This window comes from Hippopotamus amphibius, chromosome 9 (genome assembly GCF_030028045.1).
Source record: "Hippopotamus amphibius kiboko isolate mHipAmp2 chromosome 9, mHipAmp2.hap2, whole genome shotgun sequence".
NCBI classification, from domain to species: domain Eukaryota; kingdom Metazoa; phylum Chordata; class Mammalia; order Artiodactyla; family Hippopotamidae; genus Hippopotamus; species Hippopotamus amphibius.
The window spans coordinates 73,241,424-73,255,475 of NC_080194.1; the positions used below are offsets into that span (position 1 = coordinate 73,241,424).

The following is a 14,052-nucleotide window of genomic DNA, read 5'->3' on the forward strand; positions in this document are numbered from 1 at the left end:
AGCAGGAACCTCTCCCAGTCTGTGCTGTTACAGGCCCCTCCCCTGGCAGGGACAGCAGGCCGCTGCTTTCCCAGTCAGTACGGCAAGGCGGCAGCTCAGCACTGGGCAGCTCACCTGGTAATAGTGGAAGATGGAATCGGCCATGGGGTCCTTGCCTGGCACCGTGGTGGTCCACAGCTTCTTCATGAAGAACACTTGGTAGGTGAGTGAGGGCACGATTCCTGTGGCAGAGGGCATTCGGTCACCCAGAAGATCCCAGCACAGAGGGGTGTCCAGCCCAGCACCAGCCCCGGAGGAAGCCCTAGCTCGGGCCCCACCCAGGTGGGCCTCGGGTATGGCCCTGAGCCAACACCTGCCAGCCCCAGACCTCAGATGATCCCAGGGCTTGGCCTCACATTACCATCCTTAACGGGCCGTGCTTTCTTTATCCAGTCCGTCAGGTGTCGTACAAAGTCAAAGAAGAAGTCATTCTCGGGGACGCTGATGACCTAGGGACATGGCCGTTCTAGTCCACTCATTTTAATTTAAGCAATACTGGGTTTTCTGACTTTCCCACCCAAGGTCTTCCCGGCAGCCCCTTCTCCAGAAAGACTCCTGCTCGCAGCCAGAGGGGGTGTCCGTGTATCAGCCCCATCCTACCCCAGCTGTGCCTGTTGAGTCTCTCTGTCCAGTGACAGTGACTCCATTCAGTCATTCAGCAAAGAGTCACTGCTCTGGGATTCCAGAAAAAAAAGGCCGAGAAAGGGGCTCAGTCCCTGCCTCGGACATTCTCTGGCATCTGTGTCCTGCTCCTCCCTCAGGCTTTAAGCCCCCCTGGGTCCAGGACCTCACTGAGATCCCCTCTGGGTCACAGAGTCTGGCACAGGGACAGACATGAAGTGAGGAGACAGACATGGGTGCACAGGGAGCTGTGGGCGAGCAACAGGAGGGAGCACCCGACCTGCCTGCAAGGGTCAGTCCCCCCCCCCCCCCCACCGCCATGGGAAGAGGCTTTAAAGCTGGGCCTTTGACTCCCATGGACATAAATGGGGGGGTGGGGGCAATGTGGGGTTGAGGCAGGGCCTGCGCTTTGGAGTCAGACCTACCTGGGTCTGAGTCCCTGCTGTGTGACCTGAGATAAGTTACTTAATATTTCTGATTCCAGGTTTTGTGGTCTATTAGGTGGGGATAGTCATCCCCCCTTCAAGGGCTTTTTCAGAGGTGAATTGACCTCAGCCTGGGAGCAGAGGGACCCGTCAAATCAAATCTGGAAGGTACATGTGTACTGGGCAGGGTGCGGAGCCTGGTGTGTCCAGGACACAGAGTGCCCCATGGCTCCCAAGAGGTCTGCAGCCAGGCTGTGCAGTGCCTCAGAGGAGAGAGATTTAGGGATAGCTGCTGCACATAAGGGGGCCACCGCAGGGATGTAAGAAGGAGATGGACACAGTCAGATGCCACATGCAAGGGTGCCTCTTTCTCTTCCTCTCCCTCCTTCTGTCTCTGTCCCCACCCCCGCTGCCCCATGAGCTCCCAGGGCCCCAGAAAATTTCCCAACAGACAGACCAACAGCAGGCAGATACGTAACCAATGACCCACCACCCACCTTATCTGCAATTTTGACAAAGAGGCTGAATCCCTCGGAGGACTTGAGGAGCAGCCGGGCAGCGATGTTCTGGCAGAAGTCCTTGGCCTTAGTGCTGGACTCCACCTCGAAGGCCTGGAGGAAGAGGGGTGGGGGAGCATTTGCTTGGCTGTGGCAGGGCCTCCTGCATCCCTATGGCTGGGCCTCCAGCTAGCCCCTCCCATGCAAGATACCCCTCTTCTGCGGGGGCTTCCCCAGAGCTGGGCGCAGTGCATAAGAAAAGGAAAAAGTATACAACTCGAGGATGGAAGATACCTTAGAGGACTGGGATGGGGAGGGTGGGGGGGGAGCCAAGGGAGGGAGGGAATATGGGGATATGTGTATAAAAACAGAAGACTGAACTTGGTGTACCCCCAAAAAATAATAAATAAATAAAATTAATTTAAAAAAATTGCAAATCGCTGTGTTGTACAGCTGACACTCATAATATTCTACGTCAACTATACTTCAACTAAAAATAAATAAATTTTTTTTAAAAAAGGAAAAGCAACTCCTGTCTGGGTCTCCCCAGTTTGTGCCCTTCCCAACCCTCCAAGCAGTACTAAGCCTTGGCCTCCAGGGTCGTGGGCCCGGCTGTACAAGCTTGAATGACGGCAGAGACCGAGGGAACGCAGAAGGGCTGGGGTGGTTGGAAGGAGAGCGCCTGGAGGAAGGAGAAAGCAAACTCCGGCAAGGGTGAGGAGTCTAGAGTGGGGAAGCAGCCCAGACTGGGGTTGAGAGGGGCAGGAGAGGCTGGGGAAGTTTAGATGAGGAAGGAGTGCAATTTGGGGGCTGGGAGTTGCTCCATGTAACCTTCCACAGGGGGCAGGAAAGGATTTTAGGAAGTTTTCCTGTCCTTGTGACTAGAATCCTATAGTGGCATTTTTGAGTCTCTAGTCTCTAGACAAGTTTTTAAACTGCTTTTCCAACCAAAAGTCTGGATGTTGGTCTTGTTTATCTGAATGAGGTGCTGTGCTGGGATAGGGCCGGGGGTGTAGAGCAGGAGCCAGCCTGACCAAATGGATGTGACAAGAAGCCAAACAGGACCTTTGCCCAGGGGACCACGGTGGAGGGGACTCACAGTCAGATGAGGTGAGAAGAAAGGAAGGGTCTGCCAGAGAGTGGGCTCAGGGCAATAGGGGAGGTCTGGGGCTGTGGAGCAGGCGGGCCCGTGCCCAGGAGCAGAGCTGGCCTCCAGGAGGTGGCATAGCACACAGCTCAGCTCAGAGGGAGAAAGCGCGTTTCCCCACAGCAGAGACTCCTCAGAGAGACGGAGGCGAGACCTTCTCAAGGAAGCTGATCAAGGAAGTGGGAGGCTGTACCAGGAACCCAGGGCTCTTGACTGAGCCCTGACGCCACTGAGGGGCAGGAGGATGGGGGCAAAAGTGGGGGAGGTGGGACTGCCCTGTGTCCCCAAGGGAGCCTGGTCCTTCAGGGGCACCCACAGACCAAGAAGCCACAGTCCCTCACTCACCTCATCAGTGTCATCGGGAAAGTAGACCTTGTGGAAAATCTGGGTGGTTTTGTGCTGGATGGCCTCCACCTCCACCAGATGTGGGGGGTACTTTCGGGACCCATTTCTGAAAACCAGGGGAGGGGGAGGGGGCCAAGTCAGGAGACAGCAGATTCCTGGGGCCATGGGGAGCAGAGAGCAGAGGGAAACCCCAGTCCTAATCCCCATCCACCACTTCTTACCAGGTGACAGTCACGTAAACTCTCAAGCCTCCAGTTCCTCATCTGTAAAATGAGCTGATAACGGTACCCACCAAATAGGGGTGTGGATGGGACCGAATGAAGCAAAGGATGCAAGTGGGCTTTGCAGAGTATGGAGAGCAGCCCAGGTGTCTGCCTCCTCAGCAGACTTGAAGGTATGAGAAAACAGCTTTCTGAGCAACCAGACTCTCAAACTGTCCAGAGTGGATACTGGACACTGTAATCTCTGTCTACCTGGCAGCTGTGGGACCCCAAAGATGGGTCCCAACTGCTGTGTGGTCAGGACCTCAGCATCCCCAAGGGACTGGTCTCGCAAGCCCGTGTGGCTGGGAGCCCACCCCGGCGCCTGCCCCAACACACGATGCCCACCACCCCCTCTGCCCCTTGCAGACTGCTGTACCTCAGGGCTTTCTGGAGCCGCTGCAGGCAGTCGATAGCGAGTGGGCAGTGCTTGCGGGACTGCAGGAAGCGCTGCACGTGGGGCAGGAGGATGTTGCTGGGCGGGAAGAGCCCTGTGCACAGCCAGAGCAGCTCCCAGCCGCGGTCCTCACTATACCTGCAGGAAGAGCAGAAAGAGTACGGTGTCCAGCAGGGGCACCACGGGCCAATGCCCCTCGGCTCCTCACCGCGGCAGCACATACCTGCCCTCACCCCAGCTCCTGTCCGCGGACCAACACGGACCCACCCCCCTGACAGCCTGATCTGATTGGTGCTACTCAACGTGTGCTCAGCCAACCCACCCCAGGCCACACACTTACTAGTCACGTGGAGGTAAGGTGCTTGTGCCAGAATACAAATCAGCTATGTCACCAAGCACGCTGGTTCAGTTAAGATTTTTTTTTCTTAAACTTTCCAATGAAGGAAGCAGTGCGTGATTTATATTCTGGCAAAAGCTCTTTAATTCATCTGTTATTTGAGTAGCACTGGGTTAGACCAGCCCCAGGGCTCCCTTAGGCGCTACTCTGAGCAGCTTGGGCCTGGCGGGAGGGAAGCTTGGGGGGCTTCTCAGAAGGAGGTGGCAATTGATCTAGGCTCTGAAGAATGAGGCAAATTCTGATGTGCAAAGGAGATGACAGGTTTTCCTGGCTGCAGGCACAGCGTGTGTAAAGGTTTGGCTGTGTGAGAAGATCTGATGGATGGTCCAATGGTGGACTTGTGTAAGAGATATAGAGAGTGACAAAGCCAGGGAGGGAGTTGGAAGTCTGGGAATCAGGGGAGGGAGTGGGGCTTCTCTCAGGCTCTGAGGTGAGCATGTGCCTGACGTGCCCCTCCTGCAGTGGTCTGGGCCATCAGGGAGAGGGTGGCCCCCTCTGGGGTCCAACGCCCCAGCTCACGAGCGTTTTTAGCCAGAGCTTCCAACGGACAGCCAGCTCAGCCCAAGCCAGGGATGGGACAGTTGCTAAAAAGTGCACCTATAGGCAGACAGTGGGGTCTGAGTTGGGGAGGGTTATCCGGAGGAGGCTCGGGCAGGGAACGGCAGGAAATTAGGAGGCGCTGGGGCTGTCCAACGTAAGGGAGGACAGACTCCGAGGGCGCAGCCACCGCCTCTTGGCTCTTGACCCTCCTCCTTGGGCCTTGAGGCAGAGCTAGGACACGGCGGGGGGGGGGGCCTGAGGACTGCTTCCTGCTCCGAGTGAAGAAGGACTGCTCCTAGGCAGAGCCAGCTGCTGTCTCGGCAGGGAGTGAGCGCTCCATCACCATGGGTGGAGGGCCTTCATGATTGCCTCTAGCTGTTAGCACCAGGCCTGGCGGCCTGTACCCTCCCCCGCCCCCCACCCCAGCGTACCTGATGTGGTTGTCGGTCAGCTGCTTCAGGATCTGCACGTACACCTCGTCCTTGAGGGGCTCGGCCTTCAGGGCACCCTCGAAGATCTGGTCGGTGAGCTCATTGACGGAGCGCATCCTCTTGGATGGGTAGTCACCCATGTACTTGAGCACAGGTGGGGAGCCGTCAAGGAAGGCTGTGGCCAATCGGGGAACACTGGCCCAGGAGGCAGGCGGCCACACTCTCCGCCAGGCTCTGCCTCCCCTGATCGTGTGGCCCTGGGCCTCAGGCTCCTCACCCAGGAAACGGGCATGATCTGCCCACACTGCAATCTGTGCCCACTACCCACCCTCTCTCCTCAACTCCCCTGGCTACCTCCTCACTGGCCATCCTGCCCCAGGCCCCAACCTCACTGCCAGAGTCCTCACAGCAAACAGAATAAACTTTGCAAATCACCGATCTGACAGTGCCACCCCCTGCTCCAGTGGCTCCCCATGACCGCAGTCCAAGCTTCTAAATAGGCCTTGGGAACCTTTCACCCAGCAACCCACGTCTTTGGGTGCCCTTCCTGAACTGTGCTGAGTTCTCTAGCTGTGCTGAGTTGACTTGTGCCCTTGAAATAGCCCCGCTCTGTTTTGCCTCAGGGCCTCTGTACATGCCGCTCCCGCTGTCAGTAACATTCCCCACCCATCTCCCCTTTGACTGGCCAAGACCTACCCAGTCTCCAGCCTAGATAGCATTTCTTCCAGGAAGCCCTCCCTGACCTCCTCCAAGGACAGGTCAGGTCCATGTGCTGTTGGACCCCATCACAGCACTGACCCCGATCAGCATGTCTCCCCTCTCAACTATGGGCACCGTGAGGCCAGGGCTGGGTCTGCGCACCGCGGTGACCGTGCCCGGCCCAGCACACGGCACAGTGTACATCTGTCAACCAAGTGACGGCACGAGGAGACAACGGGTGAGGCAGCCCCCTGCACACTGCATGGTGCCGGGCACACACAGGGTGCCCCTCCATCAGCATCCCCCACGTCTGCCCAGGCCCCGGCCCCTCAGAAGGAAGTAGGTGTCCAGACGAAGCCCCTGGAGGCCAGGGCCGGCCTGGTCCCACCCTGCCCTGGGGGCCCCTCCCCGTGGCCCCTGCCTGACCCTCCGCGTCAGCCCCCACCCCTGAGCAGGCGGATATCGATGAAGGCCAGGCAGGCCTCCTGCGAGAGCTCCTCGCTGCCCAGGATCTTCTTGAGCAGTGCCTGCTTGAGCGGCTCCCGTGTGTGGCTCCACAGCCGGTCCTTGCCGCGCGCCTTGGACACCATCACACGGCTCAGCGTGTGCTTGGGCGGGGGCCTGCACCACGCAGGACAGTCAGCACCGGCAGGGAGGCTGAGCGTAGGGAACCCGCCCTGAGCACCCCTGCTGCGCCGTGTGACCTGGGCTGAGTCACCGGCCCTGCCTGGGCCTTACTTTCTCAGCTGACAAATGGAGATCCTAAACACGGAGAGACTGCCCACCCCTCCAGCCTGCTCACCCCTCCTTCTCCCTGCTCGGTCTGCTCCTCCCCCCAACTCCTCGCACAGCTCAGCTCAGACATCGCCTCCTCCAGGAAGCCTCGGCTCCATCTCCACCCCCACGCAGCATCTCCACCACAGCGCTGGGCGCACAGAGTAACAGCTGCCTGATTTCATGCCTGTCTGCCCACCAGGACTGGGAGTCACTGGGGCAGGCGCAGGCTTGAGTCATGAGTGCCCAGGACCCCACCTACGGTGGGCACAGTCACAGGATCATAAAGGAAGGACGGATAAGAGGACAGAACATGAGAAGGGTCATCTCGAAGGGCTGAAACTGCCCTCTGGCTCCCTCTGACCCGGGCCCTGCTCACGGATGGGGGCACCACAGAGCGACCCCACCGCGCAGGCCAGAGAGTAGCAGAAGCCTGCAGCTCCCCGTCCTGGGGCGCCCCCTCCCCGTCCCCCATCACCTGAAGTAGTCGTAGGAAAATTCCTCCAGCGTGTAGGGCTTGGCGCGCACCTCAGGCTCTGCCGTTCGCAGCTGCAAGAGCCGTATAACGTCCTGCCTCTGGTCGGGGGTCATGGTGACCAGGGCCTGGAGACCGAGAGGCACTGAGCTGAGGTCCGCTGGGGCCCCTGGGTCAACATGGTAAAGCCCAGAGCCTTTCTGAGTGGGTCCGGGGGAGACTGCCTCCATGGCGGTGGACCCTGTGCCTCGTTCTGACCCTGGGAGCCCCTTTCCTCCTGGGGAATCTCTGACGTTACCACTGCCTCCATCGTGCTGGGCTTAAGACCCTTCCCTCAGTGCTCTGCGTCTGAACCAGGCTGAGTCAGGCAGAAAGCCTGGACAAGGCAGGGGACGCAGTGTAAGAACTGCCCAGCCAACAGAGCCCAGCTCAGGGGCTGCCTGGAAAGCTGGGCTCCGAGTCCTCAGTGCTGGCTCAGCGGGGGCTCCAGAGGAACCACGGCCTCCCTTCCCAGCTCTGCCCTCACTGCCCTGTTGCACAACGCAAGTCCCCCTCCCATCCCCGTCCCCACAGGCCACTCTCCTCCGATCCCCCACCCCTGGGCAGTTCCTCATCTGATGCAGTTTCCAGCCCCCTCTCCACCTGGCATATGTTTGATAGTCGCCCCAACTTTAAGTTTGTGGTCCCATAAGACCCCCAGATCATCTTCACAGCAGCTGCAGAGCATGAATCTACTGTACTCCCTCGCTCCATTTTGTGATGGGGAAGAAGACAAGGAGGGGCCGGAGAAGCCCCCCACCCACCTGCCACCCCCAGGCCACATACCACAATCTCCTGCGGTGGCATGGTGACAGTGGGCATGACGTACACGCAGTCAGTGGGGAAGTCCCCACGCTGCTTGGTCCTCTCATTGATGCCATTGGCCCAGCCCGAGTTCATGACCTGCTCGCCTGTGTCATGGTCCAGGATGATGAGGTCCCCCTTGGCAAAGCTGAGGAAGCCTGACTCCTCACCCGCTGGAAGGCAGAGGTGAGCAGGGCCGCATGGGGGCAGAGAGAGGGATGGGTTGGAACACCTCTCTTTGGGTTGATGCTATAAGCCTCTGCTCCCCACTGGAACTGAGGCCCTGTCCCTCTCATATCTACTCAGCAGCCACCCTGCCTCCACCTTGCCACAACCCCTCCCTCCCCCAACAGATACAGTCATTGGAGGGGACCACTCCCCTGTTCAAAAGCCTTCCGTGGCTCCCCACTGCCCTAAAAGAAATCCCACACTCCTCAACATGTTCGCAAGGCCTGTTGTTGGGAGATGGCCTTCCTGACTTCCTCTGCCTCATTTCTTGCCCCTCCTGCCCGACCTCGCCTGTTCTAGCCAAACCAAACTACCTGCAGTTCCCAGACACACCTGCTCTCTCCAGCCTCTGCTTGGTTCTCCTCTCTGCCCCAAACACTCTGCTCACACATACATCCTCCCCGAACCCCAGGCTGCACGGGGGCCACTCCCCCAGGCCCCCACAGCCTCCGGGCTTCCCAGGTCACTGCACTGTCACCGGGACGGTCACTGTCTGCTCCCACTCCTCCCCCTCTGAGGGCAGAGCGGGCCTTGTTTTGTCTCTGTCTCACACTCTGCCCAGGCCCTCAAAGGCCCGGGGATGCACGGCCCGTAGTTGTTATCACTGGCATCATTTGAAGACGGTGGGTGTTGGGGGAACACTGAGGAGGAACCCTGGTCTCATCTGGAGAAGGTAGCAAGTCATAAGTATTTAAGACCAGGGGGAGGAAGGTTCCCCACAGGGCACACATCGAAGGCACAGGGTTGAACTGTCTGGTCCAGCTGGAGCTGACGGTGTCTGGGGAAGGAGGAGCAACAGGGCCTAGTGATCCTGCACTCCAGACCAAGGCCAGGGCGTGTGATCTACCTAACACCCTGACCCTGGGGACTGGCAGCTCACGCCAGGAGCCACTCACCAGGGTTGGGGTTGTCCTGCAGGGCCACCACGTACTTAGACCTCTTTCGGAGACCCTCCAGGAAGGTGACCACCAGGTCACGGATGTCCTCGGCATTGCTGGAGGTGAAGGTGTACTCATCCCCCTTGATGGTGGCCAGCGTGAAGCTGGGGGCTACCAGTTTCGCTCCCCTGCAGGACCAACACGGAGAACAGGGCCCCGTCGGGGTCAGTCCTGCCCAGCCCGAGTGAGATGCAGCACAGCTCAGGTCAGAGCAGCCCAGCGAGAGCAAGACACGGCACTCCCTGAAGGAGACCAAGGCCAGCCCAGTCAGATGTGGTCCAGCCAGAGAGAGGCCGACCCAGCCAGGGTGAGATGGGGCCTGGGCGGCCACAGCTCAGCCTGAGTCAGCCACTGCCAGGCCAAGGTCCTGGGAGGCCTGCAGGGGGAGCCCACTTCCTCTTTGTTGTCTAATTCCTACTCACCCTTTAAGGCTCAGCCTAGATACCACTGCCTCCAGGAAGCCCTCCCTGCCCTCCCATAGCCCTCAGCATGCTGGCCCCTACTTGAAAAATGGCTTATTCAATGTCCATCTCCCCTCTCAACTGAAGCTGCAGGAGGACAAGGACTACCTTGTCACCACTGCACCCCGTGTGCTTGGTCGGAGCTGGACATGACCCAACCCTGGCCCACACGGGACACAGCCCAGAGATATTCCTACCAGCCCCGGAAGAGGGGAGGAGGCACTGCTGGGAAGGCCCGTCCATTCCAGGGCCCAGTCCCAACGTTGCTCCCATGTGCACTGCACTTCTTAGTTCACAAAGAGCTGGGGCATGGATTACTGCATTTATTCCTCCCCCCTGCTACTGAAGGAAAGTCACGGCCTCTATTTTAGAGAGGAAGACATGGAGGTGAGTCCTACACAGGCCCCTGGGTCCCAGGTCAGCTCTTTCTGTACACGCTCGACTGTCCCCGACTGTCTTCAGCACCCACACCCACCTCAGAACAACCAGGAATGTGCTGTAAAGACCCGCCCCAGCCCTGCTGGCAGGGAGATGCCTGAGAGGTCTGCAGGATGAAGCACGAACTGCTCGATCACATGCGACCAGGACAGGCCACTGCGTGTCCCTGCACCTTGGTGACGTCCTCTGTGAGACGGAGGCTTCCCTCAAAGGCCGCCATGACCCACAGGAAAGCCCCCGGGAGCCCCCTCCTTCCCCATCTGTCTGCCTGTGTCTCCACCTGCCCCTCCTCACTTCAGAAAGTGCTGAATCAGGACCCCGGGTTTGAGTCCCAGCCCTGCCGCTGGTCTTCACGCGACTTCGGACAAGTCCATGCCCTGCACTAAAGCAGGTGTCGGGGGTTGGACTAACCTACTGCTGGACACAGCCATGATCTCGGGGAAGGACAGCTCCAGAAGCACCTGTTCCTGCTCATCCACGAAGTAGACGCCTGTCCAGTTGACGGCCACAATCACGTCGTTCTTGGGGAGGCTGGGGCCTAGGGCAGAGGCAGAGGCACTGAGAGGGCGCCTGCCCACTCCTGGGCCCAGCCTTTCTCCATCCTCATCACCACCGGGGCGGTGGCCAGGGCGGGGTATATTGATATCCACTTGACAGATGGGGAAACTGAGGCTCAGAGAACACCACCTCCCTACAAGCCAAAACCCCAGGTGTGGTGGGAGGAGAGTGCTGGATTAAGAAACTGGGTTTGAGCCCCATCCCTGCCGCTGGCCTGTGCCGCTTGAGACAAGACCCTGCCCTGCGGTGTGGTGGGACGTGGGCAGGGGTCGGACTAACTGCGCCCCAAGGTTCCCTCCAACCTGATATTTGGTGGTTCTGTGAAGCCGGCACCAGCACGGGGCCTGGCATGGATCAGGTACCCGGGACCAATGGCCCAAGGATGGCTAAGCAAGCGGCCTGTGCAGGTCTGTGGGCTGCACCCGCTATCAGCTGTACGCGGTGGTCCAGCCTGTGCTCTGGGCCACCCTCTCCCGTACACAGTAGGTGCTTTAATGATCACAGTGCTCGGTCAATTGTTCAACCCAGTGTGTTGCTGAGCACCTACTATGTGCCACGGAGCCCTACTGGGCTGCGGGGAGGCAGGACCTACTCAGCACATTGACCTGGGGACCAAAAGCCCCGCAGGCAGGAGGCTGGCTGACTGGGGTGTCTGGCTCGGGCCTTTCCCCTCCCTCTGCCAGAGGCCGGAGCCATGGAGGGAGGGACAGGAGGCAGGAGGGCTGAGGGGTACCTGAGAACGTGTAGGCTTCATAAAACCTGGAGAAGAGCAAGGGCCACTTGAAGCGGGCATAGTTGACCACGTCCTCTTTCACCTTCTGGGCATCAGTTCTCCTCTGGGCATAAATCCCCTGGAGGGGCACAGACAAGGACAGGGGACAAAAGACATGGCACAAGCTCTGGAAATCAAATGTCCCTGTCCCCAAGCCAGAAGTGGGCCCCAGGCCACTGTGTCCTCCTGTGCACCATGGCCTCCCCCCACCCCACCAGCCCACAGGCTCCCCATCACTCCGTCTTCCTCTGATTTCACCAACAGCAGTGAGCATTGCTAGAGAAACATAGGTCTCCCCAGCTCAGGGAGCTCCGGATTCAGCAGAGTGACAGGAAAGCGCACAACCCCAGCCGGCGCATGTGCAAGGCACAAGGGCAGGAGTCAGGGGAGGTGTCTGGGGAACAGGCACATGGGTGGCTAAGGAGAGATGGGGGGGTGCCAGACCTGACCAAGAAGAGGGAGTGGGAAGCAGGCGGGTAGGAGGCAGGTCACACAGAACCGCCTGCGTGAGACTGGGCTTTTAGTGGAAGCTGACAGGTGAACCGGGGAGTAGGAAGATCGCAGGGCAGAGAAGCGGTGGAGCCTGGAGGGGGCAAGCAGCTGCGGGATAAGGCAACGCTCCTGGCAAGAAGTTAAAGTACCGACGTTTTACTATCTAAAAATACCCTGCTGAACTTTAATAAGAGCTCGGTGGTATTGGAGTAGAATTGGAGGGATCAGAATGAACTGGTGGTTTTTATCATCTATGAACACAAACATAGATAAAGACACGTGCGTGCCAGCACCTGTGCTGCCACATTTCCCTGCACTAAGAGGGCCCGGAAGCAGTGCCATCCCAGAAGCTGTGAATATTCAAGGATAAGGGGCTCGGTGTCTCCAACCTAATCTCAAATGGCTCAGAAAAAAATAACAACATGTATGTGTGCAGAAAAAATACAAGCAAATGTGGGACAATGTTAACAACTGGTGAGTCTAGGTGAAGTGTATACTCTACACAGCAGACCTTAGCTTTCTTAACTTGCAACTTTTTTGTAACCTTGAAATTACTTCAAAATAAAATGTTTTTAATCCCTCTGACCCTAATAATCATGCTAATTTACTCCTGTCCACTCCACGAAAGGCCTGGCCAGGGCTCTGGGATGCACAGGCCAGGGCACTGCAGTCCAGCAGGGAGACCCACAAGCTCAGTCATGCGTTCTGAGAGGGCAGAGGGCACACATCTGTTCTGCTCACAGCTGTGTCTCCAGGGCCTGGTGCAGTGCTCAGCACACGGCAAGCACTCAAAACAAAAGGAATTCATGAACAATGGCACCCAACCCAGAACATGCCACGTGCACCTTGGCAGTGGACACCGAGGACCCAGGAAAGGCAGAGGAGCAGAGGTGGGGATGGAGGCTGGAGCTGTTGGGAGGTGGAATGGATGCGCTTCAGCAGGTGACCAGGTGGAGGGGTGAGGGATATGAGATTGCCAGCGACAGAGATACAGAGTGGGGGAGGGAGAACATGTCCTTTCTGGAGGGCTGAGGACAGGGAGGTCCTCGGGGGTGAGCAAGGCCTAGAAGCAGAGGGAGTACAGGGAACGTTCGGGTACGGGTGGAGACTTGTGGGCAGCTCACCAGGGAAAGCAAAGAGCTCAAGGGGAGACACTTGGGGCTCCTGGGTTAGGGAAGAGGCTGCGTGGTGTAGGGGATGAGACACACTGATCTTGGAGCCCTTGGCAACTTGTGTGCAGAGAGGATTCTGCTCTTATACAACCAGGGCCTGGAGATGGGGAGCCCCATGGGTATCCTCCAGCAGCCAGCGTCCCCCACCCTCACCAGGCCACCCCTGCTCTACTTGGAACAGGTCTACTCAGGCCTGGTTATGGGCCTGGGGCCTCAAACAAGAGGCAGAGGGGCCCTGTACCTCAGATTCCCCAGGCGGGAAGTTGGGCCAGAGCTCTTTCAGGAAGAAAGGAGGTATACTTCCTAGAAGTTCCTCCAGTGTGCACCAACCCTCCTGAGCTGTAGCGCTAATAAGTGCTAGCGGGAGGCCAGGAGATGGGACCCTCAGTAACCGTGGACCCATGCTTTCCCTCATGAGGCCACAGGGTTGGATTTGATCCATCTCTGTGTCCCTGGAACCCATCCCAGAGTAGAGGGCAGAAAGCACGCGTGAACCAATATCCACGGTGGAAAAAGGCTTCTGGGGACCAGGAGGTCAAGGGTGCTGTCCTGTCCTCCCAGCCTCTTGGACAGAAAGACTTCAGGTAAGAGCTGTGACCCCGGTGATTTCTCAGGTCAGAATGTGATACCTGGCTGTGACACCCCTCAGCCAGGTCACCAGAAAGCCCCTTCTTCAAAACCCCAGCCCTCTGACCTTCTTGTGGGCAGCAATGGCCAGCTGGGCCCACTTCTCCAGTGTCCTCAGGGGTGTGATCTCGCGGTCGGGGATGTAGGTGGGCACAAGGTTCAGGAGGCGCTCCAGGATCATCTCGGAGCCGTAGTCCACAAAGTACTGCTGGGAGGCCAGCTCGGCCAGGTCATCCTCCTGGGAGGGGGGAGATCTCATTCACACACACTCTGGGAAGCCATTTCGGGCCACCAAAGCCTCCAGGCCCTGCATTCTGTAGCTTTCAGACCCTGGCCTTTGGGACCCTGTGCTCTCCCTAACTCACCGAGAGCTTCTGTCTGCTTGGTGGAACAATGAGTACCCCAAGGGCAGGGCCACACTCACCTGCTCCTGGTTCTCTTCAGCACCAGCACAGAGCTAGACTCTGCCCAGGGGC

At 58.6% G+C, this 14,052-nt stretch overlaps 1 protein-coding gene across 1 annotated transcript in view; it reads right to left on the reverse strand.

The window, feature by feature from the left end:
• The window catches only part of MYO7A (myosin VIIA), a 99,663-nt gene that overhangs the window by 6,505 nt on the left and 79,106 nt on the right, over positions 1–14,052 (reverse strand). Inside the window, exons 32-44 of the mRNA XM_057748595.1 lie at positions 13,644–13,814; positions 11,247–11,364; positions 10,367–10,493; positions 9,015–9,184; positions 7,873–8,063; positions 7,051–7,175; positions 6,262–6,419; positions 5,100–5,253; positions 3,714–3,869; positions 3,075–3,180; positions 1,583–1,696; positions 401–488; positions 115–221 (exon numbers count right to left, since the gene is read on the reverse strand). Of these exons, the coding sequence (XP_057604578.1) occupies positions 115–221; positions 401–488; positions 1,583–1,696; positions 3,075–3,180; positions 3,714–3,869; positions 5,100–5,253; positions 6,262–6,419; positions 7,051–7,175; positions 7,873–8,063; positions 9,015–9,184; positions 10,367–10,493; positions 11,247–11,364; positions 13,644–13,814 (1,785 nt within the window). The remainder of the gene's footprint in view (positions 1–114; positions 222–400; positions 489–1,582; positions 1,697–3,074; positions 3,181–3,713; positions 3,870–5,099; positions 5,254–6,261; positions 6,420–7,050; positions 7,176–7,872; positions 8,064–9,014; positions 9,185–10,366; positions 10,494–11,246; positions 11,365–13,643; positions 13,815–14,052) is intronic.